Source organism: Vicia villosa, linkage group LG5 (assembly GCF_029867415.1).
Source record: "Vicia villosa cultivar HV-30 ecotype Madison, WI linkage group LG5, Vvil1.0, whole genome shotgun sequence".
Taxonomy (NCBI): domain Eukaryota; kingdom Viridiplantae; phylum Streptophyta; class Magnoliopsida; order Fabales; family Fabaceae; genus Vicia; species Vicia villosa.
Genome location: NC_081184.1, coordinates 72,499,378 through 72,526,212, shown reverse-complemented (window position 1 = coordinate 72,526,212; position 26,835 = coordinate 72,499,378). Strand labels below are relative to the sequence as shown.

The following is a 26,835-nucleotide window of genomic DNA, read 5'->3' as shown; positions in this document are numbered from 1 at the left end:
TGTCAGAATTAAATCGTTGACTTGATTATCTCTGCACTATATCTAGAAGATAATGTTCATTTGATTTGTAGGAATAGACTGAAAAAGCAACAGTAATTTTATGCAATGTCTTGATGTATGTATGATGAGTTTCTCAAAATAAATGAGAAACTTGTATCTTGTGCATGAGTTTATCATGAGACACTATATGCAATGTATGAATATTGTAATGGTATATGATGTATGAACATGGTTTATGCTATCTGGATTATATTATTGATTTTTCTTGATTGAGAAAATAAATCTCTATATCATTTTGATTTTGATGTCTGATCTTGTTTTGAAGATGCTCAGCTGGGGATTTATGATTTCTGCTTGGGGATGAGAGAAATTTGAATGATTGATCCTAATGTATCCTGATTAGGGATAAGAGAGATTAATAACCCTGTTTGGAGAAAAGAAAGGCATCGGAGAACCGACAGTTTCGAAGATGTAAACCCCGTTGGTGAACTAAATCTCTGTGGGGAAGGGAACATTTGGAGATATCTTCTTGAATATTACTTTGTGGGGATATGATCCTGCGACACTGGATCTGTGGGAAGACATGGATACCTTGAACATTGCCCCCAGTGTTATACTAACTGTCATTCCTGGACTTGTATTGATTGGGATATAATGAGTATCGGTCGAAGTGTCGAACATGCCTTGCATAGCTTTGCCCCACCTAGTAGGGAATTTGAAGAGATTCGCCTTGTGAGGACCTTTTGAGATATATACTATGGGTGACTTGCCCCTAGTAATCATAAACTGAGGATGATGCCCCTGACTGATCGAGAGGTAGCTTCAGACCCACTTGGGTGCATGCCCCTGTTTGTTTAGCATTCTTGAGAGATTCTTGGAATCTTGACTTAATTGCCCCAGATGGATTGGACAAAGCATGTCATTGTTGAAAGTATTTGTGGGTAAATATTTTCGGTATATATCGTATCCACAGGGATTGGTTTAATATTACTTCCGTTCTATAGTTGGTTATTTTGAGTGAGAAAAAGTAGTTGAATTTGTTTTGTGGTTATAACTATGCTATCAAATCTAAACAATAATTTAAATGCAAATATTGAAAGTTTGTTAACGATTAAAGAAATATGTTGAGTTTTAGGGTTCATTAACCTATTCCTATACAATTTGTTAATTAAATCACAATTGAACAATCATTTGAATTATTATCTTCACTTATCCTCAAATATGATTCCATGTCTGCAAATCAAATTAGATAAACTTTTACCGTTATGAGATTCGATCTCTCAGAATATCAATATCGATAATAGTAATAAAGAACGATAATTATGAAAACTCAATCACAAGTCCATCTCTGCAAATTGGGACTGAATCAATATAGTAACCTAGGGAAAAAGTTAGAATCTTTTCTTTCGATCAAAGACTCCACAATAATTTAATATAAAAACAAGGTTTTTTATTGATAATAAATTCAAACAATTGTTCATAGGAATTAATCAATGGTATTGCATATTCATAGGCTAACTACTACCTTAAACTCAACAAGAGAAATTTAGCTCTCCCTAGACATGAAGAACACACAAGATTTAATAGAGGGATTCATCTTCATCAAAGGAATGTCTTCAATTGGTAAAGAATCCACCTTCAATTGTTGTTCTCAGCTTCGGAATCAGAATGCTCTCCTAATTTCGCTCACAAAAAGTCAGTCCCCTTTACTTGAAGACTAGGGCTTCTATTTATAATTTTTGGGCCTGAAACGTCGCGTCCGCGGCGCGGCAACGGATTACCGTGGCGCGGTCAAAAACAGTGAGTTTGGCGCGGCACTGTCTTGGACTCCCGCGGCACGCCCTTGCTAAAACTTCTTCTTTTTACTTTGCCTTTGAGACTTCCAGCTTTCTTTCCTCTTCATGTTCTTATAAAGCTCCTTTTCAGCTCCAAACCTGCATCAATAGTACCCACAAGTGATTCGATTTGCTTTACAACATGAACTAAACTTATTCAGTTCAATTCTTACTAAAAACCTATGGATCTATCACAATTTGCATTAGTTTAGAAAAGAAATTACTTATTTTAACACATGAATTTACCATTAATTCACTTCTAACAGTCATGCCCCTTGTATACATTGCTTCTAGAATGATCTTGTTTGTCGGGATAACTGTTAGTCATTAGTCGTACCCTGTGCAGATTCTTCCTGTTGCTAACATTTGAAATTATGTAGCAGAATATGTTTAATAATGAATTCATGAGATGCAATGCACATGTCTGTCTTGAGTTTTTTTGAAACACATTAAAACAAGAGATGTCAAAGCGTGATATTTCTAAAAACGTGATGTTTGTAAAAACGAAATATCAACTCAGCATTTTTGGTAAACCTTAAGGAGTCAGGATACCTTTTTTGGTGACAGTATTCTTTCGAACTAACCATGCTTCAATTAGGACTTTCAAGGGTTGTAACGCGGCTTGGTTCACGGTTTAAGAAAAAAAGGATAATGGCTCAAACATTTATTATACCCATCCCAATCTTCGTGATGTTCTTCGATCCTATGCTCAGTTAACTTTGCGTTTAAGCCTTATCAAAGCTTGAAGTTGTAACATTGATATTTGATGATGGTTAAAGTACCAGAGGTTTATTTGGACAGACAATCATCCTTTTTTGTAATATTCTTTTTTTGTCGAGGATTTATAACAACCTCTTTTGGTTTTTTTGACTTTATTATCCCTAACTTTTGCCTGAACTGTTTATTTTGAGGTTATAGTCAGCGGGATGTTTCAATTTTCGATAAGTCTCCTTCATAGGTTTTGACTTAACAGTTTTTTGCTTCTTCTTTTTGATGGGTACTGACTGTCTGACTTAATGGTCACGGGAACCCATCATTATTTGCGTAAACAACAGCTAGTATAATTGAGTTAACTGAGTAACTACCCTGCCCCAGGTTATGATTAAAGGTTTTAAATTGCATATGAAAGAAAACTTCTACTCCTTAGGCTCAAAAGGGTTTACGAGGGATTAACATCCTTATATCTCCACTATTTAGGAATTGAAATAATGCCTGTACATCGTCAGCATAGTCTGTTCAAAAGCATCAGTGTATGAGGTTGCGGCATCGTCTTCGTCATCCTCCCTTAAAAGGTTTACAGCTTAGCATGAGTTGAATATCACAAAACATATGCAAAGTAAAGACACAATTTAAATGAGTGATAGCGAAATAATTTATTCAAGACAAACATATGCAATGCACTGATGATGATTATTAAAACAGATAATGTCTATCATAAGTCGAATGTTTAAACAAACAGAATAGAAATTGCGCATGAAAATAAGTCTAATGATTAAAAGGTTCATCCTTCTAGACATTAATCAGTCTTGTCATGATTAGGCATGGGAGCAGTGATCACCATAGGGGTCTTAGGAGGATTGAACTCGATTTCACCAGCATCGATCATATCTTGGATCTTATTCTTCAACGGCCAACAATTATCTGTGTCATGCTCCGGACTATTGGTATCGTGCCCGAGACTATTGGAATGGTAGGCACATCGCACGTTTGGATTGTGTTTAGCAGAGGAAGTGTTGATGTGTTGAGGAGGATCCCTCACAGTAATCATCCCTGCCTTCAACAGATGCTGCAACACTTGATATAATGACATGTTAATTTTGGTGAATTGACGCTTAGGTACGTCTGGCTTTCATCGTTGTTGTAGTGCTAGTGTAGAGATCAAAACTGCCCGAGCAGATTGGTTGCATTCATTACGATCTTTCTGGTTGTGCGCAACATCAGTCATATGAGGCTCCTCAAGTGAATTGAAATAAATTATCTTCTTATCAACTAAGTTTTGAATCATATGCTTCAATGGTCTACAATCCTTTGTATCATGATCAGGACTGTTCGAACGATAAGCATATTTTGCACTATACTTGGACCCAGGAGTAGGATTGGTAGGAAATGAATATGGAGGCAATAGAGTTATCAAGTTCTGATTGAGCAGTTGTTGCAAAGCTTGGGACAACAGTATGTGCAACGGAATAAATGATCGCTTAGGTTTGGATCTCTGATTATCTTGACCACCTTGCTGCCTCTGTTGATCCTTCTCCTTCTTGATCAGAAGTGTCTTTAATTCTTCTTGCCCCTTGGCCAAGTTAAGGATCATCTCTTGGAACTGGTTGTTCTGAGCCTGAAGTCCTTTGACTGATTGCTCGAGATCTATTTGTGCTGAAATAAACAGCGAGGAAGGATGAGAAACCCATCATAGGAAACCTGTTATGCAATGTTATGAATGCAGATGCAATGTTTTCAAGGATCTTTAAGAAATTTAGTTAGCAACGTCAGGAAATGATTTGGTCGCATCTTCGTTGTCTGAAGAATCTTAGCTCTCGTCTTTGAACGTCTTTCTTTGAGAATCGAGCTCACCATATCGAGTGGGTCACCGCCTCTGACTCGGGATACCTGTTCTTCTGAATTGGAATACCTATGGCACGAGGAAAATAAATCCTCTTGCCCCTTGATAGGTATTGTGTCTTTGAGTTGGAAGACGTCTGGCTAGAGGAAAATAAATCCTCTTGCCCCTTGTTAGGAATTCAGTCCTTGATAATGGCACCTGCAGTTGTGCGCCCTAAATTCCTAATATCCTTGAAAGGGTTAGTTAACATGTTATGCTATGATGTCATGATGTCATGATGTCATAATTTCATGCAGATGTAATATAGTAAGCAAAGCATAAGGTAATAAGGGCGAGTGAGTCCCACAAGAAAAACCTGCAAGGAAACCAAATGGTTAGTAGAACACACAAGCAAGTCACACAAGTGTCCTTAGGTTTAAAGGCTTGCGTGAATTCCATAGGTAAATACCCTCCCCACTGAAGTTTAGTTGGTTCAACCTGTCCGAGAATAGTAATCGGGTTCTATGGTGCTCATATCCCTGATCTTTCTCACGGGCATTATCTCAACATGGCACTCAATCGGCCAGCCAAAAACATCCCTAGAGTCCAATCTCAATGAGTGTAGCATTGAGTATCAATCGGCTTCAGTCAGGAATCTAAAGCCAGCCATCTCACTACTTCCTATAGGCCAAAGTCAAGTTCGGCTAGGGTTCTAAGGGCAAATTAGTGCTTAATGACACCACGCGGCAGCCAAACGTCTCCTCGATCACTTTTAAGGGCCATCAGGACAAACCAAAATGTCACACTAACGGTGGCCACCAGATCAACCATAACGATACATGTCGTACAGTCTCTTTGGTCTCTTGCCATATACCTAAGGTAAACTAGATCCGGGTGTAGGATTTTCACACAACAGAATACCCAAAACAGCCTTTAAAAATAAAGCAATCAAATCAAACAAGTGAAAACATTTAAGTGAATCCTAAACTTTAAGGTAACCCATCTTTTATTCGAAAGCGTCCCTAGCAGAGTCACCAGTTCTGTAATACGGTGGGAGAACTGACTTTTTTGAAATATCGTGGTTAAGAAAGAGTCGCCACCGACTTTTATTTAATCCAATTGGAAAGGCTAAAAGAACAGGAAAGACCTTTTGAAAGATTTTGAGTTCGGGGGGTAGATTATACAAAGGGAAGGTGTAAGCACGCTTTGTATCCATGGTTATCCATGGGCTCTTAATTGCTTAGCTCACTTTTTGTTTTCAAAATGTTTGAATAAGAACTTTAGCTTGTAAGACCATATACAATGGTTTCAACACTCAACACCCACTTTTTCAACTCCCAACACTCCACATCATTTTCTCTTTCTTCCACCTAATAACTCGACACTCATTCAACTTTTACCTTCTCCAATGGTTTTTCACTCAACACCCTACCCCACCACTTTTTATTTTCATATTCTTATTTAAATTTTATTTTTATTTTTATGATTACATAAAATTACAATTATCGATTAAAATTAAATTAAAATAATAAATACTTAACAATTTATTTTTTAATTTTTTGTAATAAAAACAAAATTTATTTAAATAATTGGATACGATACAAATCATCTTAAATTAATTTAAAATACAACACACAAGTAACGTAATTAGTACGTTACAAATAATTTAAAATGCAATACAACACACAAGTAACGTAATTAGTACGATACAAATAATTTAAAATGCAATACAACACACAAATAATTCAATCACGAAACATTCCAAACTTTGTCCATATGTGCTTCACTAGATCGGCTTGCAATTCTTGATGAACATTTGGATCACGGAACTCTGATCTAGCACGCACGTGATTTGCAAAAGCGGGTAACACCTCGGTCGAGTATGGTTGTGGTGCACTAAATCCACTTTCCCCAGATTGCTCAAAATCGGTCCAACGTTGAGAATATGAATCTCGTTCATCCTCAACAATCATATTATGTAATATGATGCATGACCTCATGATGATACCCAAATCAGCTATGTCCCACATGCGAGCTGGTTCACGGATGATTTTAAATCGAGCTTGGAGCACTCCAAATGCACGTTCGATGTCCTTCCGACATCCCTCCTGAAATTTTGCAAATAACTTATCGGGTTCACTTTGAGGAAGTCTAATCGATTTGACGAAAGTTGGATAAGAAGGGTAGATACCATCAGCTAGATAGTATGCCATATTATATGGGCGTTGATTCACAAAGAAATTCACACTTGGAGCCTTTCCCTGTTCCACGTCATCAAACACTGGTGACCGGTCTAGAACGTTTATATCGTTCAACGTTCCCGGACATCCAAAAAAGGCATGCCCGATCCATAGGTCATGAGATGCAACTGCTTCAAGAATAACTGTGGTGGTTCCCTTATCCCCTCTAGTAAATTGTCCTTCCCATGCTTTAGGACAATTTTTCCACTCCCAGTGCATGCAGTCAATACTCCCGATCATCCCTGGGAACCCCCGCATTTCACTAACATGCAGTATTCTTTGCAGGTCATCTTGGGTTGGTGCTCTCAGATACACTTGCTCGTACAAGCGTATGATTCCTTTATAGAATCTACGTAAGCACTCCAATGTTGCAGTACCTCCTATTTTGATGTACTCATCGACCGCATCTGCTGCCACACCATATGCTAACATTCGCATTGATGTGGTACATTTTGCTAAGGGTGATATACCTTCTTTATTGGTTGCATCAACTCGCTGGGTGAAGTAGTTATCACTACTTGAAAGTCCCCAACGATTCGAAGGAAAACATGTTTTTTCATCCGGTACCGACGACGAAACATTGCATCGTCATATGTAGGCTCATCGGCAAAGTAGTCGTCAATTAGTCTTTGGTTTGCCGCTACATGATCTCTATTGAGATATTTTCTACTACGAGGTGCATTATCTTCCGATATTTTGTTTCTACGCTCTCTAAATTGATTGACTATATAATTTTCTTCAATTTCACGATTTTGATTGTAGGCTGCGATATCAAAATGATATTGTGATGGATCCATTTTTTTTTATATTGGAAGTAGATTGGATGAGATTTGGGATATTGGTACATAAATGGATGTATGAGTCCCTATATATAAATGGATGTATGATTCGAATTGGGTGGTGGACCACTGGCGGATTCGAAATAATTTATTGTATAGAGTTAATTATCAGATAAGGATGTATGATTCGAATTGGGTGGTGGACCACTGACGGATTCGAAATAATTTATTGTATAGAGTTAATTATCAGATAAGGATTAGATTCGAATTGGGTGGTGGACCACTGACGGATTCGAAATAATTTATTGTATAGAGTTAATTATCAGATAAGGATTAGATTCGAATTGGGTGGTGGACCACTGACAGATTCGAAATAATTTATTGTATAGAGTTAATTATCAGATAAGGATTAGATTCGAATTGGGTGGTGGACCACTGACGGATTCGAAACAACAATAATTAAAGCAAACACTACACTGGCATATTGAAACAACAATAATTAAAGCAAACACTACACTGGCATATTGAAACAACAATAATTAAAGCAAACACTACACTGGCATATTGAAACAACAATAATTAAAGCAAACACTACATTGGCATATTGAAACAACAATAATTAAAGCAAACACTACACTGGCATATTGAAACAACAATAATTAAAGCAAACACTACACTGGCATATTGAAACAACAATAATTAAAGCAAACACTACATTAAAATTAATTATCAAACAGTTCTGCCTCCAACTTTTTCAACATCTGTTTCTTCCGGTCATCTAGATGCTCTTCGGAAGTTAGCTTTAGATACATCTTCATTTTCTTAGTTTTAGTCTTTTCCAAGGCTATATTGTTAGCCTGCTGTTGCATCAAGGCTATGTTGTCCAATCGTTCAAGCTCTTTCGTCTTGAATTCTTTGTATTCAGCCTATTCTTTGTCCACCACCTCCGAGGCATATTCCTTGCTTTTCTTTTTACCCTTTTTTTAGCTGCCTCCCTTCCTATAGGACGAGCACTGGATTCTACAATGTTTGAGCCACATGCATCACTCTTGCGAGATCTCTTAGATCCACTACTTCCTGAGCCAATATTTCCTCCTACTTGACTACAATAACGTGGTTGATCACGGAGAGCGTGCCATTCTTCCATTAATGTGAATCTAACATTCTTCCCACATGCATATAATTCCTGCGCTTTTGCCAAAACATCATTCTCTGACCAACCACTTCCTTGCAAACGCTTAGCGCCATCATAAGCGCCAATCCATTTACCCAACATTTTGTTCATATAATTAAAACGGTTTCGGCATGCAGGTCCATCACGCGGAGGATAGAATGAGCAATGCTCATTACAATACTCAGCAATTTTACCCCAATATGTTTCACCTTTCTGGTTTCTCCCGATAACACTGCTTGTTCCAAATTTAATCCACCCACTAATTAGCACCAAATTTTGTCCAGTGTTCCATGCTGGTTGCTGAGTTTTCCTGCTCTTAGGAGTTGAATCCTCTGAATTTGGAGTGACTTCATTAGAAACTGTCCTGCCACCAATAGTTAGTTGTGTTGAAAATTCGGGAAATTCAGGTGCACCACCACTTGGAAAATTTTCATTCGCCATTGTCACATAACCATTAAACGGGGGTGTTTGAGATGGATTTCTCGGCATAGATCCATAATATGGATGAAAGTTTGGAACAGAGGATGACTGGTTGAAAGGTGGAAAACCAAAATTAGGTATGTTTTGAGGATGTTGGTTGGAAAATTGATTTGGATTTTGATAATAGTTGGGATTTTGAAAATTGTTGGGATTTTGGTTAAATGGAAAATTAGCAGAATTTTGAGTGCTAAAATGATTATTGGGATCCATTTCACTAAAAAAAGACACTTAACTTCAAAATAAACACTAATAGAAAGATAATAATAAGATTAAGATAGTGAAAAACTTGGTTTTTTTTTTCTGTGTCCAAATCAAATGAACCAAGTCTCTATTTTTAGAGAAAAAAAATCATGAATTTTGGTAAAAATAAAAAATAAAAAAAAAATAATTTGCAACGAAATAATTGAGTTCAAAGTATTAAATGGATAAAAATCTGGCCAGCCAATCACGCCCAGCCACGTGGCTCAACTTATCACTTTTCTCTTTCTCTCTCCGCGTGGATTTTTGCCCACTCTCCCTGTCCGCGCGTGGCCCCCACGCGCCTGTTTTCAGCCATCCAGACGCTGCCACATGCCCCCCTGCGTCAGCCTCAATTGTGTTGAGTTTTCTCAACACCTCTCTCTTCCAGCACACACTCAACACTTCTCTAAACACCCATTGGAGGAGATTTTGCATGTTGAGTTCAAACTCAACACACCCATTGCACATGGTCTAAATAAGCGTAGTCTTTTTGAATTGATTTCAAAAGGGGTGTGAATAGTAATTTGAGTTTGAATATTGAGCAAGCAATTAAAATCTACCATAAGTTAAAGACTTTCTTATTCTTTAAGATTTTCGTTTGAAAGGGCTATCCATACCATAAAGAGGGCAGGTAGTCCTTTCATTGGATTTGAAAAGGGTCATCGAGGATTATCCTTCGCCATAAGACTGTCCCTACCATAAAGAGGACATGTAGTCTTTAGGGAAGGACAAAATAGTCATTTAGGCAACAGGCAATGATACCTTAGCAATGGGACAATCATCTTTATTTCCGAGGCAGCATCGAGGGATAAAATCTTACGATGATTTCAATGAATTAAGGCAGCATTTGCTTTAGATATCCTCGGAAACGAGGGACTTGACTATTTTAGAATCGTAATTAAAAGGCAACAGGCAGCATAAGAAGGGTTACCCTAAAGGTGTGTGTGTGGCACAATCAGGTGGTTCAATTCAAATATTTATCTTATAATTAGTGGTCTATTTCATTTTAACAAGGCTTTCACTCCCTAGGATTACTAATCACGCAGAAAAAATAAAGGCAGAATTAAAAGTTCCTACGCTATGACAATAAACACCCGTGGGCAGAAAAATAAAGGCAGGAAAATAAAATCCTAAATCTATTACAATAAACACCTGCAGAGGCAAAATAATAGAAACCCTAAGCTATTACAAGACTTTGGGGCATATACAAAATTAGGCAAATAAAAACATAATAGAGGCAAACCTCAAATGGGGGAACAAGTTAACCACAGTGAATAGAATGAATAAGACAAGGCAAATGACATAAGGCAAACAAAAGGTATTTAGAAAAGAGGGTAAACAAAACCTGGGTTCTTAGAAAAGGTTTTTGAAAAGAGAAGGTAAACAAAATTAAAAATAAAAAGAAAAGATTTTAAAAAATGACTCTGAGTTAATGGATGATACCTACCTAAGGTTAAAAACCTAATTTGGCTAAATTAATTAAAATTATAAAAAAAAAGGTTAATAAATCCTAAAATTAAATTAGTTAGCCTAAAAATAATTATTAGCCTAAAAATAAAACCCTAACCCTAATTCATGAAAACGGACAACATCTACCTAAGGGAGAAAATTTAAGGTTTTTGATTTTAATTAAATGTTAATAATGAAAGAGGATTAATTAAAGGAAAAGAAAAAAGGAAGAAAATAGAACCAAAGGAAGATGCTGAGATTTGATGTGGCAATCCTTGGGGGTGCATCATGGGAAAGTGGCCAACAAAGTGTTTGCCAAAACAAGGTTAATGGCCAAAGGAAGTACCTGCAAGGTTAATAATAAAGATAATAATAATAATAATAATAGTAATAATAATTATAATAATAATAATATTATTAATAATAAAAATAATAACACAAGAAAAGAATTGGGGTTAGAAAATTAAATTATGGACAAAATTACAAATAACCTGATTTGGCCAAATACCAAAAGGTTTTTGGCTAAATACGAATAACCTTGATTTGGCAAAAAGCCAAAAAGCTTTTGGCCAAAAAAAACATTTGGGGTACCCTTGAGGTCAAGAGATAAAGCTCTTTCCACTTGGTAAATCCATAGGAAACCTGTTCATAAACTACTGCAATGTTACGGTTAAGAAAACAAATAGAAAAATAGAAAAGTGATCAAAATAAAGTTAAAAAAATATAAAAACTTGATTATAAATCAAATCAAATAATATAACAAAGCTACAAATTTTTTGAGATTTTTTCGAAAATATGAAAATAAAAATTAAATCAAATAAAATAGAAAAACGAGGAATTTGCAATTTTGAGCGTCGAATTCTAAAGGAGTATTGTTCCTCGATTTTTTTTTGAACTTCAGAATTCGGCTGATAGGCTGGAAAATTTATCACTCTACTGCAACCGGATTTGAGTGACGGAAGATTATTCGTAACAGTCAGAAACAATGGTAAAGGTTTTTTTGTGGATGGGTGTAAAATTATGAGAGTTGTTGATTGTTAGTGTATGGGAATGGAGAATTTGGTAGAGGTGAATGGTTGGTGAACTGTTAAAAATAAGGGTTGTTAGTTATTTATAAGAAAACATTAGGTTAAAAGGAAAATGAGCTTGGACCTCACTAAGAGCTTAATTTATTTTATTTTCCTTATTTTGAATTATTTAAATGAATAAATCAAAACAATTGAAATAAAACAATTTAAGGGGTGATTGGATTAAAACTGTGGCCCAATAATGAATTTGCTCAATTTGAACTTTATGCACCGACTCAAAATTTCCCAACTTTCACCAGCCATAATTTTCTCAATTTTCATTATTTGGGAATAATTTTGAATTTGTTGGAAAGCTTAGGGTGTCCTCTTCAATTATTTCCGCATTTGAAGATTTTGGTCTTTAAAAATGAGAGGGCAGATTTTGGGGTATGACAAAGTCAGACACTAAAAAATCTTCAATACAAGAATTTCGATCTTTTGGTTTTGTTTCAGATTATAGGTGAAGATGTAGAAGATAGACCTAACAAGTTCATTGTTGTTGTTTTTTAGAAATTCTTGAAGATAGTAATATGTACTTTTAACATCAATTTAGAATTTTAGAATTTTCAAGTTGTTGTTGTATATATCATCAATTCTATATATGTAAATTTGGTGATATATATATATATATATATATATATATATATATATATATATATATATATATATATATTAAAGCTACCAAATGTGGTGCAAAATATGGTGAAAATTTATTCTATATATTTGCAGGGCTTTTTGTAAGTGAAAATAAATATTATATTAAAAAAAATTCGTGCACATTAGACAGCGCTTAAAGAGAAAAGCGTTGTCTGAAGTGGGGAAAAGTGCTGCCTAAAGGGGGGGGGGATAGACAGCGCTTTTAAGAAAGCGCTGTCTAAAGTGATGCCTTAAAGATGACCAAAAGCGCTGTCTAATGCAAAAGCGCTGCTAAAGGGATACTGACAAAAGCGCTGTCTAATGCAAAAGTGCTATCTAAAGTGGACATATAGCAGCGCTTTTAAAGTAAAAATGCTGCCTAAAGGGGACATATAGCAGCGCTTTTGAATTAATCCAAAGCGCTGCCTTTACTTATAGCAGCGCTTTAAAGTGCTGCTAAAGGCCAAAAAAAGCACTGTCTATGTGCTTGATTGGCATAGTGACCCCTCGGTTTTCTATGATAAACCGAGATTAAAAAAGGCGTTAGTTTTTGTAAATATTAAAAGTGCAGAAATGGGGTTCGAACCCATGTTATAATAAATCTTTACCTTAGTGTTTTAAAAACCAATGTGTTAAGTCATTACTTTTCATGATGTCCGTCGTTACCTCGATTCTTTTGCCGAGGTAAAATGCATTTCACGTCTGACGTTAGAAGTGCTTTTTGTAGTAGTGTATGCATGCTAAAAAGAATTGATTCAATTTTATTCAGAGATGTGAAATCTTGAATGAGACTTAATAAACAATAATAAACGAAACAAAATCGATAAGAAAAGCAACAAAACCGTATTGGGGTTCTCCCCTCAATGTATTAGGGACATGCAACTTTAGTCTCCCTTTTTTATGCTTGGTAAGCTTTTACTTGAAATTGAGTCGACTTTGAGTTAGAAGCAAAACACTTGTGCCCCCCTGAAACATTACACACAAACAACACAACATAAAACACATAAAACAATTTTACACTCACATTGCAACTACTCCTTCTTTGACAATATCAAAAAGAGATAGATCGAAATGAGTCTAAAAACTAGATAACCAACCATAAAACAAATAATTCCAGATGAACACGTGACCTAACAAAAACTAAGAATAATATATACAATAACAAAGATCAGATATAAAACACAAAGAGGGGCATGATACATGCAACAAAACACAAATACACATTCAACAATGTTCAAAAACACACAATTAATTGATCAAACTATCTTGTAAGGAAGATTAAATAATGCATGAACAAGTATTGAATGTTCGAATGCACATAATTAGCAAAACGAATTTAAAAAGATATTAAATGCAAACAGGAACAGTCAAAAACATGCTAGAGATGAATGACTGAAATTAAAAAGATAATAAGCAAACCAAAGAACATATCCAGAACAAATACACACATAATGATATTAAATTGGATGCAAGAGTTATAGAGGCATACCAATGTAGTCGGTGAAATTATGATTTGCTACCAAATAGTGTTAGTGAAAACAAAATATACATAACAAATGAAACTAAATAGAATTCTCAAACAATTTAAAGCACAGTGAATCTAAGATTTCCAAATCCCTACAGATCTTGTGAAGAGGTTCCGATGACAATGGTTTTGTAAAAATATCAACAAGCTAATTTTTAGTGTCAACGTATTCAAAAACAACATCCCCTGTTTCAACATGATCACTACGAAAATGATTATGAATCTCAATGTGTTTAGTTCATGAATAAAGTAATGGATTTTTAGTGTTGCTTATTGCACTAGTACCATCGCACTTAATCGAAATGCATCCAAGTCTTAAATTATAATCTAGCAATTATTGCTTTAGCCGTAAGACTTGTCACTAACAACTACCATCAACTACTGATGACACGTAATTACACTGTTTATTTGACTCAATTTGTGCATGTTTTATTGTCATTTTGTTCTACATTTCCTCTTTTATGCTGGTATTTCTGTGTGTTCCAGGTATTTTGCATTCAAGGAACGAAGCAAAATAGACAAAAAACAAGAGAAATGGAGCCGTTTGCACTCAAGGCGACCACCATGGTGTTCACCATGCTAGTGGCCATGAGTCTTCCATGTCTTAACAGTCAAAAGACCAAGTCTTGCTCATTTTATAAGCATGGCGTTCGCCATGGAGGTGTGGTAGTCGCCACACATCAAAACTCGTTGTAGTTGAATTAGGCCTGGAAAAGTCTTCCCACTCCCTCCATCTTCTCCTATTTTTTAGCACACGAAGTCAGCAACTTCTACCACCCTTTTAGGTTTTATTTTTCATTATAAATAGATCCTTAGTTTCTTTTTTGGGGGGTATCCAACCTTAGCATAACTCTAGGCATAAATTACCGATTAAAAGCTATAACTCGTCACATCGAGGGGTTATAGCATTGTTCAAGTTTTGTTACTGTGGAGATTGGAGCACTTTTATTTGAAGCATTTTATCTTGCTGTTATTTACATTCAGTCAAAGTTTTATTTCGAGTTATTTCCAATTGTACCAGATTATAGTCTCTTTGGAGCAAGTCTTTATTAGTTGCATTATTTTTACTTTATCGTCTCTGTCATACCCCAAAATTTGCCCACACTTTTCAAAAATTCAAAACTATTTCAAAAATTGGGTTTTTATAAAATCTAGGTTTCATTTACATTGATATCCTGAATTTTATAAATATTCGATTTAAAATCTATTTTAAAATATAATAGTTTACTCTTAAATTGTTATATTTTAAATAGCAAAATATTGATTGATGCTTCTTAAACTTTCAATTGGCTTTTTATTTCGAACAAATAATATAGCCCAATTGATAAGGAAGCAAGGTTTGCAAGTACAGGTCCCGGGTTCGAATCCCACTTTTAACATTTAAAAGAAAAAAATAGTAGTTTTTGATCCAGATCAATTAACACTAAAGTCTTTGATTTGACTTTCTCTACATATATAGAAAAAATCAAAACAAATATTTTTAATGTTAATTTCATCATAAATTTTGATTTTGATTTTAATTATTTGTCTTTTGTAATTTAACCTAATTTTCCATATAAAAAGAACCCTGATTCCAACTTACGGGGAGAGTCACGAATATAACATTTTTTTTTTACCAATTTTCACGTACATACTCACCAACAATTAACCCTATTCACCGACCATCTCTCGCGTAGAAAACCTTTCATTCACGTACAAACCCAAAAAAAAAAAAAAAAACTAACAATCCCTACCACTCTCACACATTTTGTTTTGCCGTAAACCAATTTCAATAACCAAAATCTCCTCCTCAAATCACCCAATAAAAGCCTTGCTTTTAAAACAATTGTTTTCTTAAAACCAACCTTTTTTTCAAACTAACAGAACTCATAATTGGTACAAAGTTTTTTTTTTCTTGCAGGAAAAAGTAAAAGAAAAAAAAAGAAGGATATTCAAAATCGTCGACCGCCACGAACAAGCCGTGAACCCGATTTGCTTCGGCCGTGGACCTCCAGCGAGCACCGCCAACAGCCGTAGACGCGCACCCAGCTTCCAGCGAAGGGTCTCCGGTGCAACCTCCGACGAAGCTCCACGCTGCCGTACCTCCGATGCAACCTCCGACGAAGCTCTACGCCGCCGCGATTCGCCACTGGCAACTCCACTTTCAGCCACCCACTCTCGGCCGTAGATCTGACACTGCTGAGCAACTTTCTCTTCTCTGTTTCGGCCAGATTCATTGGTAGTAATTCCTCACTTTTTTACTTTTACTATGTTTGTTTTTATTGATTGAGGTTTTGTTTGAATTTTTTTTTTACGTGCTTGACTCCACATGAAAAAGAGCAAGAGAGATACTGAGCATAGAAGAGAGAAACGATAGATCTACTCTCTCTTTTCTGGTTTTTTCCATTTTACGCTTTAAATTCTTTTTTTATTTATATTACAATCTCACACCATGTGTTGTTTCAATGAGTGGTTGTTAATAAAACTTGAAATGGTCAAAGCCAACACCACATTTAATTTGAATATCATCTAAAAATGAATTAGAGAAAAAAGGAGAATAGATCTCCCACGTCACTGTTGGTTAAAAAATAATAATAATAAAATAAAAAATAAATAAATATTTTTCTCTCATTAGATTATTTAGAGTATTATATTTAAATTTATTTAGTTATTGTTTTTTAGTTAAATCTAAGTATTTCTTTTAATCAACGAAAAAAATCCAAAAAATATTATTAGAATTCAGATTTTATTAAATTTTATTTTTATATAAAAAATACAAAAAATTTATATTTATTTAATTAGTTGTTTTCATTTTATATCAAAAGTACCCAAAAAAAATTGTTTGTTTTATTTTCTCTTATTCCTTTGTTAGAATTTAATATAGTTTTTTTTAGATTTATCAATATTTGTTCATTATTTTTCACCATTTTCTCCTCCATATTTTATGCATTATTACTAACATTTTGTGTTTTTGTGAGGTACAACACTCGAGGCCTTCGTATTATTCTCATGGACGTTTACAAGTTATTTAACTTTGCGCACTTATTTTATTTTCATTTGGTTGTTGTAATATTGTTTTTCATCCCCATTCGGCAAAATGTAATCCCCTCCCCGAAGCCATGTAATAGCTTAGGTTTACGTTTCCGCACTTTAAATTTCTGTAAATATATTAACTGCTAGTAATTAGGATTGTATGGTAAGATAATTAATCAATCGCTAGCTAACCTTAACTCAAGATCAATAAATAACTGAATCTAACACACTTCGCACTCACTCACCCTTAGGGTACGCCCCTCTTTGGTTACCTTCGATTATAAGGTCGTGTCCCTCGAATGTAGAGGTACCCGTTAGCAAAAGTCCCTCGATTAAAAATCATCGCAAAGATCATAAGTCCCTCGATGACCCACGATGTTGCCTACGATGATATGACCTAGTCCCTCGGACGGTTGCCTACGAAACGATGATTGTCCCTTCGAATTTGCTAAAGGTACCTCTACCTGTTGCCTTCAACGACCTCGATGACCCTTCGATGACCCGTACGTCCAATATAAACAAGGATTTCCTACTTCTATATAGTATGAATAATCCTAGGAATTTTAAAAGGTATAGAAAAAGACCAACTATTTAGGGTAGTGCTCTTAATATGCCTAGCTCAATAAAAAACATCTTTTCAAAACTCTTTCGAAAAACTAAGGCTACGCATTTACGCTAAAGTCCTTATGCCCCTTTTCAATTCAAAACAAACAAACATGAGCTATGCAAATTAAGAGCCCGTAGAAAACTACAGATGGAAAGGGTGCTTGCACCTTCCCTTTTCATAACTTACCCCCCGAGCCCGTTTTCTTTTAAAATAGGTCTTTTTCTGTACTTTTGACCTTTCCTAACATTGGACAAAATAAAAGTCGGTGGCGACTCATGCTCACCGCAACATTGTTGCTTTACAAAAAAATAAAAGTCAGTTCACCGAGTTACAGTCTCTTTATTTAATCGCAAATTCATCTTCTACCTTTCTTTTGATTATTTTATGTTTACTATGTTTTATGACATAATCGAATCAATAACTTTACTTTATGTTATAATTAAGTCTAACTAAATTTATAAGTGTTCGAATGTGAGGACCGTCGATTTGACGGTACTCTAAATGGTTGTTCATTGAGAAATTCTATAGGGGCTGTTTTGGTTTTAATTACAATTTTTCTAAACTTTATTTTGTCAGTTACTACGAAAGTAGAACCATTTATACGTCGAGTAAGAGCGAAAGTCGTCTGGTACAAAAGAATAAGATTGTTTAGTTTTTAATTAATAAAACCCATGAAAGCCATTTGTTAATTAATTAGGAAGATAAATATTTTAATAAATTACTTTTAAACCTATTTTCGGACACATTTGTAAGTTTAAATATTTCAACTACTCCATCAATTCAAAAGCAGACACCCAGAGCAGTTACTTGTTCACCAAGTACTCAAATCAGGGTTTAAAGTCAAGAGAACTCAGGAAAAGGATCAATAAATGATTTAAATTGGTCCTCAACACAATCATAGGACTCAAAATGCCTCTTGATCTCCAATCTCAAAGCATCACATCTCAAATCCATCAAGGTCACCAAATTAGGGTTTTGAGCATATCAGGGACTGAAATCAGGGCTTTAAAACATGATCCAAAGAGCTCAGGCATCTTCAAATGATTCCTACATCAATATCCAATGGATGATGTACTTCAATTCAAGTTCAACAACTCTCAAATTCATCTGGCCCACAATTAGCGTTTTTGACCTAATTCAACTAGAGAGTTGACTTTTTATCTGGACATGGCTCCGTAGCTCAAATCATGGTTCAAGAACATCTATTTCATCATTATAATCCACTCACAACATTTATTTGAAGAGGAGAGTTTAATCCAATGAACAACTTTTTCACTCATAAAAGTTTCTCAAAAGATCAACCATTTGAGAGATATGGGTCCACAAAGTTCCTGCCAAAAACACTTAAGTGTTTAACCCTAATTTTTTTTCTCAACTTTATGGCCAATTTTCACCAAGAGCCAAAATGAATCCTTCCAAGATCTTAACAAGTGAATTAAAGTATATCCTCTAAGCTTTCCAAAGAGTTCTAAATCACTTCCTAATTCAATTTGAGCAAGGAGGTATGCGTGTTCAAAGTAAGGCATTTGAAGTTGGATTTCAAGGCATGACCAACTTTGCATTCTACCAATTTTTATGCAAGTGCCTCTACTAATTGGTGCATCATAACTCATATGATATCAGAAGAGATTGAATGGAATCAATTGTATCATTACACCAAGATTGCCAAGTACAAGAATTTTTCAAAACCACGTGATTATGTAATGATTACAAAATGGAATTTATGGCAAATTGGTGAATCATCAAGGAATCTTCTCAAAACCAAATTGGCTGCCCCTACACATCATAAATGAGCCATAAGATCAGATAGAATCAATGGCTAGGGTTTGGGATCAAACGGAATCAAAAATCCATCATTGCATTTTTGGATATTTCACATTTCTTCATGCCTAAGTTTCTCTCCAAGTGACATCACTTTGCTCACTTCACTCCCTTACTATCTCTGTCCAATTGCCTATAAATAGAGGGCTCATTTTCATTCAAAATCACACCAAAGCAACTTCATTTCTTGCTTTCCTCTAACTCTCTCCCTCTTGCTCACTTTTCAAAAGTTTCATGGAGTGAAGAAGCCAATTCTTCAAACCAGAACTTATTCATTGAAAGTGAGTGTTCTAACACCTCAAGGGCATTTAGTGGAAGTGATCCAAATCCTCCTTGGAGCATTGTAGTAGTTGGATCACCATATCCACTTTCAACTTGGAGCTTGAGCAAGTGGAGTCATGTAGAGAGATTCAGAAGGTGTCAAGTCAATTGAAGTGCATCAACATCTTCCTTAAGGTGCAAGGAAGCTATCCATATGCCTGCAACACATCTGTAACACCAGGATCACAATCCTCCATTCTTACTTCAAGCTTGAGCAAGTGGAATAGAGCAGAGTAATTCAGAGTGATTCAAGGTAAAGTAAGCATCCCTTTAGAATCATTGAGGTACCAAGAAGCTATTGCAATCATCAAATCATTAATGAAAGTCCTTTACCATAGCTTTTAATCTCCAGTTTCAGAGGTAGGTTCACAAACTCTAACTCTCTTATTCTTTTACCTATTTCAATAAAGCTCGATTCTATCTTGTTCATCATCACGAGAGGATCAAAAGCCCTCAGTCATCATTCATTTATTCATCATCAACATCATTTAATTTTGTTTTTAAAAAATTAGGGTTCTTTGTGTTCATATTAAAATTCTAAATATATATTTAGCATAAAGAAATTATGAGATCACCATCGTATTCCTTGTTAAAAATTGAGTGAAATCCATGTTTAGATCATCCCATTTGGTTGAGAAATAAGCGAGTTAGAAATTAAAATTCTTGAGAGCTCAAGGTTGAAGATGAAGATGGTGGCGCCATTTTTGAATTCTTGGGTTTATTTAAAATATAAGCTAGTGTAACACCCCAAATCTACCCCGCAATTATAAGCGAAAATCAGAGTGCATTTAAAAATATTCATCAAAGATGGGATGTCACAATTCGACTTAACCAAACAAACATACTTATATTTCATTTAATAAAGATACATAGCATTCGGAACAAAACTTCATTCACCACTTACAACTTATAAACATCTTTATATTCAACTTGACACAAATGTCATCATGGAATACAATAATCATATAATAACGACTAATCCCCCCCGAGTGCTACGTATCAGAGCAATGGACACCGACTCGACTTGCCATAAAGCAACATCAAGACTTCACATAAACGAACTCGAACAACCACTGCTAATCTTGAGTACCTGCCCATTTCCCATGGTAGGGGAAATATCAGCAAAGGGGTGAGATATCTCACAATATAAAGGAATGCATGATAAATAATATAGGAGATATAGATCATACATAATTTCACCGCAAAACAACTTATCAATATAATACAACTTTCAAAACGGCGACAATGTCATTAATCAATTATTCAAATATACAAGTATGATATCAAATACGTCACAACAAACATATCATTATCACGTCACAACAAACACCTCGTCATCTCAACAATCCAAACATAATTCAAATTCAATTCAAATGCGACTCGAATGTGACTCAAACTTATGCATATGCATGTGGTACCATTTGGAGTAAAACTCCCACCGTCTCAAAATTTGCCATTGGGCACACCGTCGCTATTTATGCAATGGATGTGACTCAATAAATGTAACATCCACACAAACACAACACACAAAATTAATACGTCTCAACATCGTCTAAATCACCATCGAACATTATCAATATAATGTCGAACTTCAACAACAACAAAATCATCATCATTCATAAGAATGCATCACTTCACAATCACGTCACTATGTTGCATCGTCATACAACAATAATTCACCTCAAAATACATCACAATACACCTTATCAACATTGACCATATGGTCTACGACAACAACAACAACAATAATTCCACATACTAGCGACAACGACAACAAATTCATCATGTTAACAACAACCAACAATTCATCATATTATAACAAACATAAACAATTCATCATATTGCCAACAACATCAACACATTAATCATATTCCTTAATTCAAGTAATCATCATAATACATTATATTCAACTTTATATATATTGTTAATTCATCACATGGCATCATCGTCGACTCATACATATCAAATACGCACAAATAATCGCATATAGCATACAACATCTTTATCAATTATACATATCATCACATACATCATTATCTCATCATACGGAAGGTACATATCATCATCTCAATAACATTGTATCATCATAAGAAAACATACATCAAGTTATACTACAACATAGTTATGTCAATTCATCGCAAAGAGCATACTTCATATATTAACACAACATAGTTCATCACTTAATCATAATAAACATAATAGGAAAATAGATCCTATGAATCATTTTATTGCATAATGGTATAGTTCATTGCGTTAGCTTTCCAACGCTTCGAACGGCGCCTAAAACGGAGTTACGGATCAAAAGTTATGGTCCTTACAAAATCTGTCAAAAATGGACATTAGCAGGTCGACGCAAAGGATCTTCAGGTCGACGCAAAAACGTTTCTGTCCCCCTCGGGTATGCGCATGCTGACCCAATAGGTCGACACATTCATCAGAAAACCCAGATTTTTTCCTTTTAGGCTGCACAGGTCGACGCAAACCTCTGTGTAGGTCGACCTAAGCTTCGTAGAAACCCTAAAATCACCTTTTTTCTTCCCTAATCCCCTCATACAGCACCCATTAACCCATACACCATTTATGCATCAATTGAAAGCAAAATACCACACATGTAAGGTTCCTAAACATGTTTCTAATCATGGGTTCATACACAAACATCAACAACATGATTAATGGCACAATTCCATAGATTCAATCATAAACCCTAACAATTTCAAACTCACACATCCATGGAGAATAACATACAATCTATCCCACCATAAACATCATCATGCCAACCCTTAGAGAGTAAGAACCCCACCCTTACCTTAGCAAAATCCTCATCTTCAATGGAGTCATCCCTCTCTTCATGCCATAGCTTTCTTCTCTTCCTTTCTTTTTCTTTCTCTTCTTTCTCCACAAAATGAGTTATGAGGTTTAATCTCTAAAACCCTAACTCTTACTATCTTTTCTCACTAATGGGCTTAACCCATAACCCATCCATTGTGTTATATTCTTTCAACTTAGGCCCAATTCATAATATCTCTTTAATTACTCAATTAATCCGAATAGTACACATAAATAAATAACCACACAACATAACCAAATATTATTTCCAATAATATTACGCATCTACCATCGATCCATAACTTAAATATACCGACTCGCAAATTCATAATCCTCCAACTAATTTGACTAATAAATCCGACCACAACTTAACTGTTCAAATCAACATATTAATCCAAATTACGCCTTTAGAATAATACCGATAAATTCCGACTTCCACTAATTCCAACGAATAAATCCTTGATATAATTTAATTAAATAATTAATTAAATTCGGGGCGTTACAACTCTCCCCCACTTAGAATATTTTCGTCCTCGAAAATCCATCTGACATAATCGTCCTCAACTTCGCTTCCAACTCTCCAATTCTCAATTGCGCTTGACAACACTTCGACTACCAAAACAACTTAATCCGACCTAAATCCAACGTCAATTATCTGAAATCTCTACGAAACACTTGTTAACAACTTACTAACCACCTCAGGAATCTCTCGGCTTATCAATGCTTAAGGTAGAAAAAACAATAACACGCTCAAATGTGGAGATACAATCTTACTTCATTAACTTAGCAACAGAGTCATCACTGCTCAACAATACCTTGACCTATGATCCTTAAGGTAGTAACACTCGTAACCCTCATATACTTGGGTTTTCAACACCATACCATTATCGTAACAACATCCTTAACATCAGAACACATACATACTTTTATTCCCATAATTATACATGCCAATCTTCAACAAACACCAATAACTTTCTCTCTGCCTCGTTGTATCACTCTTATAGTGACATCAACATAGCCAGCATACTCAACTCAGTCATAGTACGAAATATCACTTCTTACTTACAGAGTCCAACAACAATATCATGACAACAAAAACCAAATCACTATAACGTCAACTTACCAAGATTACTCGACGAATACACTCAACTCGACCATCAACTAACATCCCTTATATCATCCTTATAAACTCGGCAAGTATTCACGAGAAGATACCATATCTCCGATACATCGTTCTTATCTCAACACTCACCAAATCAAACATGCAGATCAAAACATATCATTATCCTAGGCTTCCGATACCTAGTTCTTCACCTTTAACAACCACACAGCGAAGCAACTGCGCCACCTTACACATCCGCTGCGCAACTCTGATAATCCATCTTAAGTCACCGTCCATGTAAAATCTTTCCGTCAACTACATGGTTCATAATTAATCTAGTTCAGACTTCCTTAAACATCCATCACCAAAATCGATGCTCACTCGACATCATCAATCCTTCACTTTATGACTTTATCTCGCCTATAAACCAACTTCTCTGACCTGTTCATTACTTCTCAACTATTCATTGATACCTTTCCGTTAATTCACACCAACCGTATATCTTCACGACATAACATTCATCCCTTTATGCACTATCAAGCTAGCAAGGTACGTCTATGCCATCCAATCACGATTTCGTCTACTATCAACAAGAGATTAAGGGTGATCAAGTCCTCAATTTGTCAATAGATAGCCGACAACCATAATGGAGTATAAACCATCATTAACAACATTAATAATGTTCTTTTCCAACTTGTACTCATATCACCAAAAGTACTATAATTCCATAATTCTCTAATCTTCCAAAATCATCCGAAAATGCTAACACCGACGTCTTGCAGCTAGCTACCTTCTAAAACACCTCTGACGATACATCAGAACAAAATTCTTGTACGCCATTATTAACACTTCTTATTATTGAAACCATGCTCATCTCTTCGCATTTCCAATTCTTACTCGCGCTTCAAAACATTTCAACAACTTCAATAGCTTCTACCACTGTCTCAATCACCTACAATAATCCTACCGCAAGGTCTACCACAATACTTCACTTAACTATTGATCCAACATCGACATCTTACACAAGGCTACTCAACCAACGACTTCACAGACCATCAATAGCACTGGAATATCGCACCTTCTAAATTCCATCTTCTAGAATTTATTCTCGTTACTTACAGTTACCTTCAGACACATCAGGAGCTTGCACCATACTCGCATACCAACAAACTCTACATAGCTCCTCATCCTTCGAGAAGTGAACATCAAAAATTCCTGCTCATCCTCTTCCTCAAGATGCTCCACTTAATTAGCAACAAAAATCTTAAATCCAAGTCATCTTCGATTCAGGAAACAACAAACTCCAACAACACTTGTATTGTCGCCCTCAGCAGCATACTACATCCTACAACTGAAACAGAACCGAGAAGCATAGCTTCTCCCCCACTTAGCTTCAAACCAACTCCTGCAGACAAACGATCAGAAGAACAACAAGTACCGACAGTGTTTCACACACTCGTCGCGTACACGGGAATAAACAACGTTAGACAACATTGGCCGGACGGACCAACCTGCTCTGATACCACTATTGTAACACCCCAAATCTACCCCGCAATTATAAGCAAAAATCAGAGTGCATTTAAAAATATTCATCAAAGATGGGATGTCACAATTCGACTTAACCAAACAAACATACTTATATTTCATTTGATAAAGATACATAGCATTCGGAACAAAACTTCATTCACCACTTACAACTTATAAACATCTTTATATTCAACTTGACACAAATGTCATCATGGAATACAATAATCATATAATTACGATTAATCCCCCCCGAGTGCTACGTATCAGAGCAATGGACACCGACTCGACTTGCCATATAGCAACATCAAGACTTCACATAAACGAACTCGAACAACCACTGCTAATCTTGAGTACCTGCCCATTTCCCATGGTAGGGGAAATATCAGCAAAGGGGTGAGATATCTCACAATATAAAGGAATGCATGATAAATAATATAGGAGATATAGATCATACATAATTTCACCGCAAAACAACTTATCAATATAATACAACTTTCAAAACGGCAACAATGTCATTAATCAATTATTCAAATATACAAGTATGATATCAAATATGTCACAACAAACATATCATTATCACGTCACAACAAACACCTCGTCATCTCAACAATCCAAACATAATTCAAATGCAATTCAAATGCGACTCGAATGTGACTCAAACTTTTGCATATGCATGTGGTACCATTTGGAGTAAAACTCCCACCGTCTCAAAATTTGCCATTGGGCACACCGTCGCTATTTATGCAATGGATGTGACTCAATAAATGTAACATCCACACAAACACAACACACAAAATTAATACGTCTCAACATCGTCTAAATCACCATCGAACATTATCAATATAATGTCGAACTTCAACAACAACAAAATCATCATCATTCATAAGAATGCATCACTTCACAATCACGTCACTATGTTGCATTGTCATACAACAATAATTCACCTCAAAATACATCACAATACACCTTATCAACATTGACCATAGGGTCTACGACAACAACAACAACAATAATTCCACATACTAGCGACAACGACAACAAATTCATCATGTTAACAACAACCAACAATTCATCATATTATAACAAACATAAACAATTCATCATATTGCCAACAACATCAACACATTCATCATATTTCATAATTCAAGTAATCATCATAATACATTATATTCAACTTTATATATATTGTTAATTCATCACATGGCATCATCGTCGACTCATACATATCAAATACGCACAATTAATCGCATATAGCATACAACATCTTTATCAATTATACATATCATCACATACATCATTATCTCATCATACGGAAGGTACATATCATCATCTCAATAACATTGTATCATCATAAGAAAACATACATCAAGTTATACTACAACATAGTTATGTCAATTCATCGCAAAGAGCATACTTCATATATTAACACAACATAGTTCATCACTTAATCATAATAAACATAATAGGAAAATAGATCCTATGAATCATTTTATTGCATAATGGTATAGTTCATTGCGTTAGCTTTCCAACGCTTCGAACGGCGCCTAAAACGGAATTACGGATCAAAAGTTATGGTCCTTACAAAATCTGTCAAAAATGGACATCAGCAGGTCGACGCAAAGGATCTTCAGGTCGACGCAAAAACATTTCTGTCC

The 26,835-nt window shown here is 35.3% G+C and overlaps 1 protein-coding gene and 1 pseudogene across 1 annotated transcript; both read right to left on the bottom strand.

Moving 5' to 3' along the window:
* Window positions 1-6,119: 6,119 nt before the first annotated feature.
* Window positions 6,120-7,411, bottom strand: LOC131606743 (uncharacterized; annotated as a pseudogene).
* A 704-nt stretch (window positions 7,412-8,115) lies between these two features.
* On the bottom strand, window positions 8,116-9,008 carry LOC131604835 (uncharacterized). The gene is made up of 2 exons (XM_058877250.1): window positions 8,370-9,008; window positions 8,116-8,250 (listed from the first exon to the last, which is right to left on the bottom strand). The coding sequence occupies exons 1-2, from the start codon at window positions 9,006-9,008 to the stop codon at window positions 8,116-8,118; spliced, it is 774 nt and encodes a 257-aa protein (XP_058733233.1).
* Between the last annotated feature and the right edge of the window lie 17,827 nt (window positions 9,009-26,835).

Excerpts from the sequence above, each read along its gene's own strand:
- LOC131604835 (XM_058877250.1), bottom strand. The coding sequence starts at position 9,008 with ATGGCGAATGAAAATTTTCCAAGTGGTGGTGCACCTGAATTTCCCGAA. Across the intron at positions 8,251-8,369 it reads GGGAGGCAGCTAAAAAAAGG|GCTAACAATATAGCCTTGGA; the intron begins GTAAAAAGAAAA and ends ATGCAACAGCAG.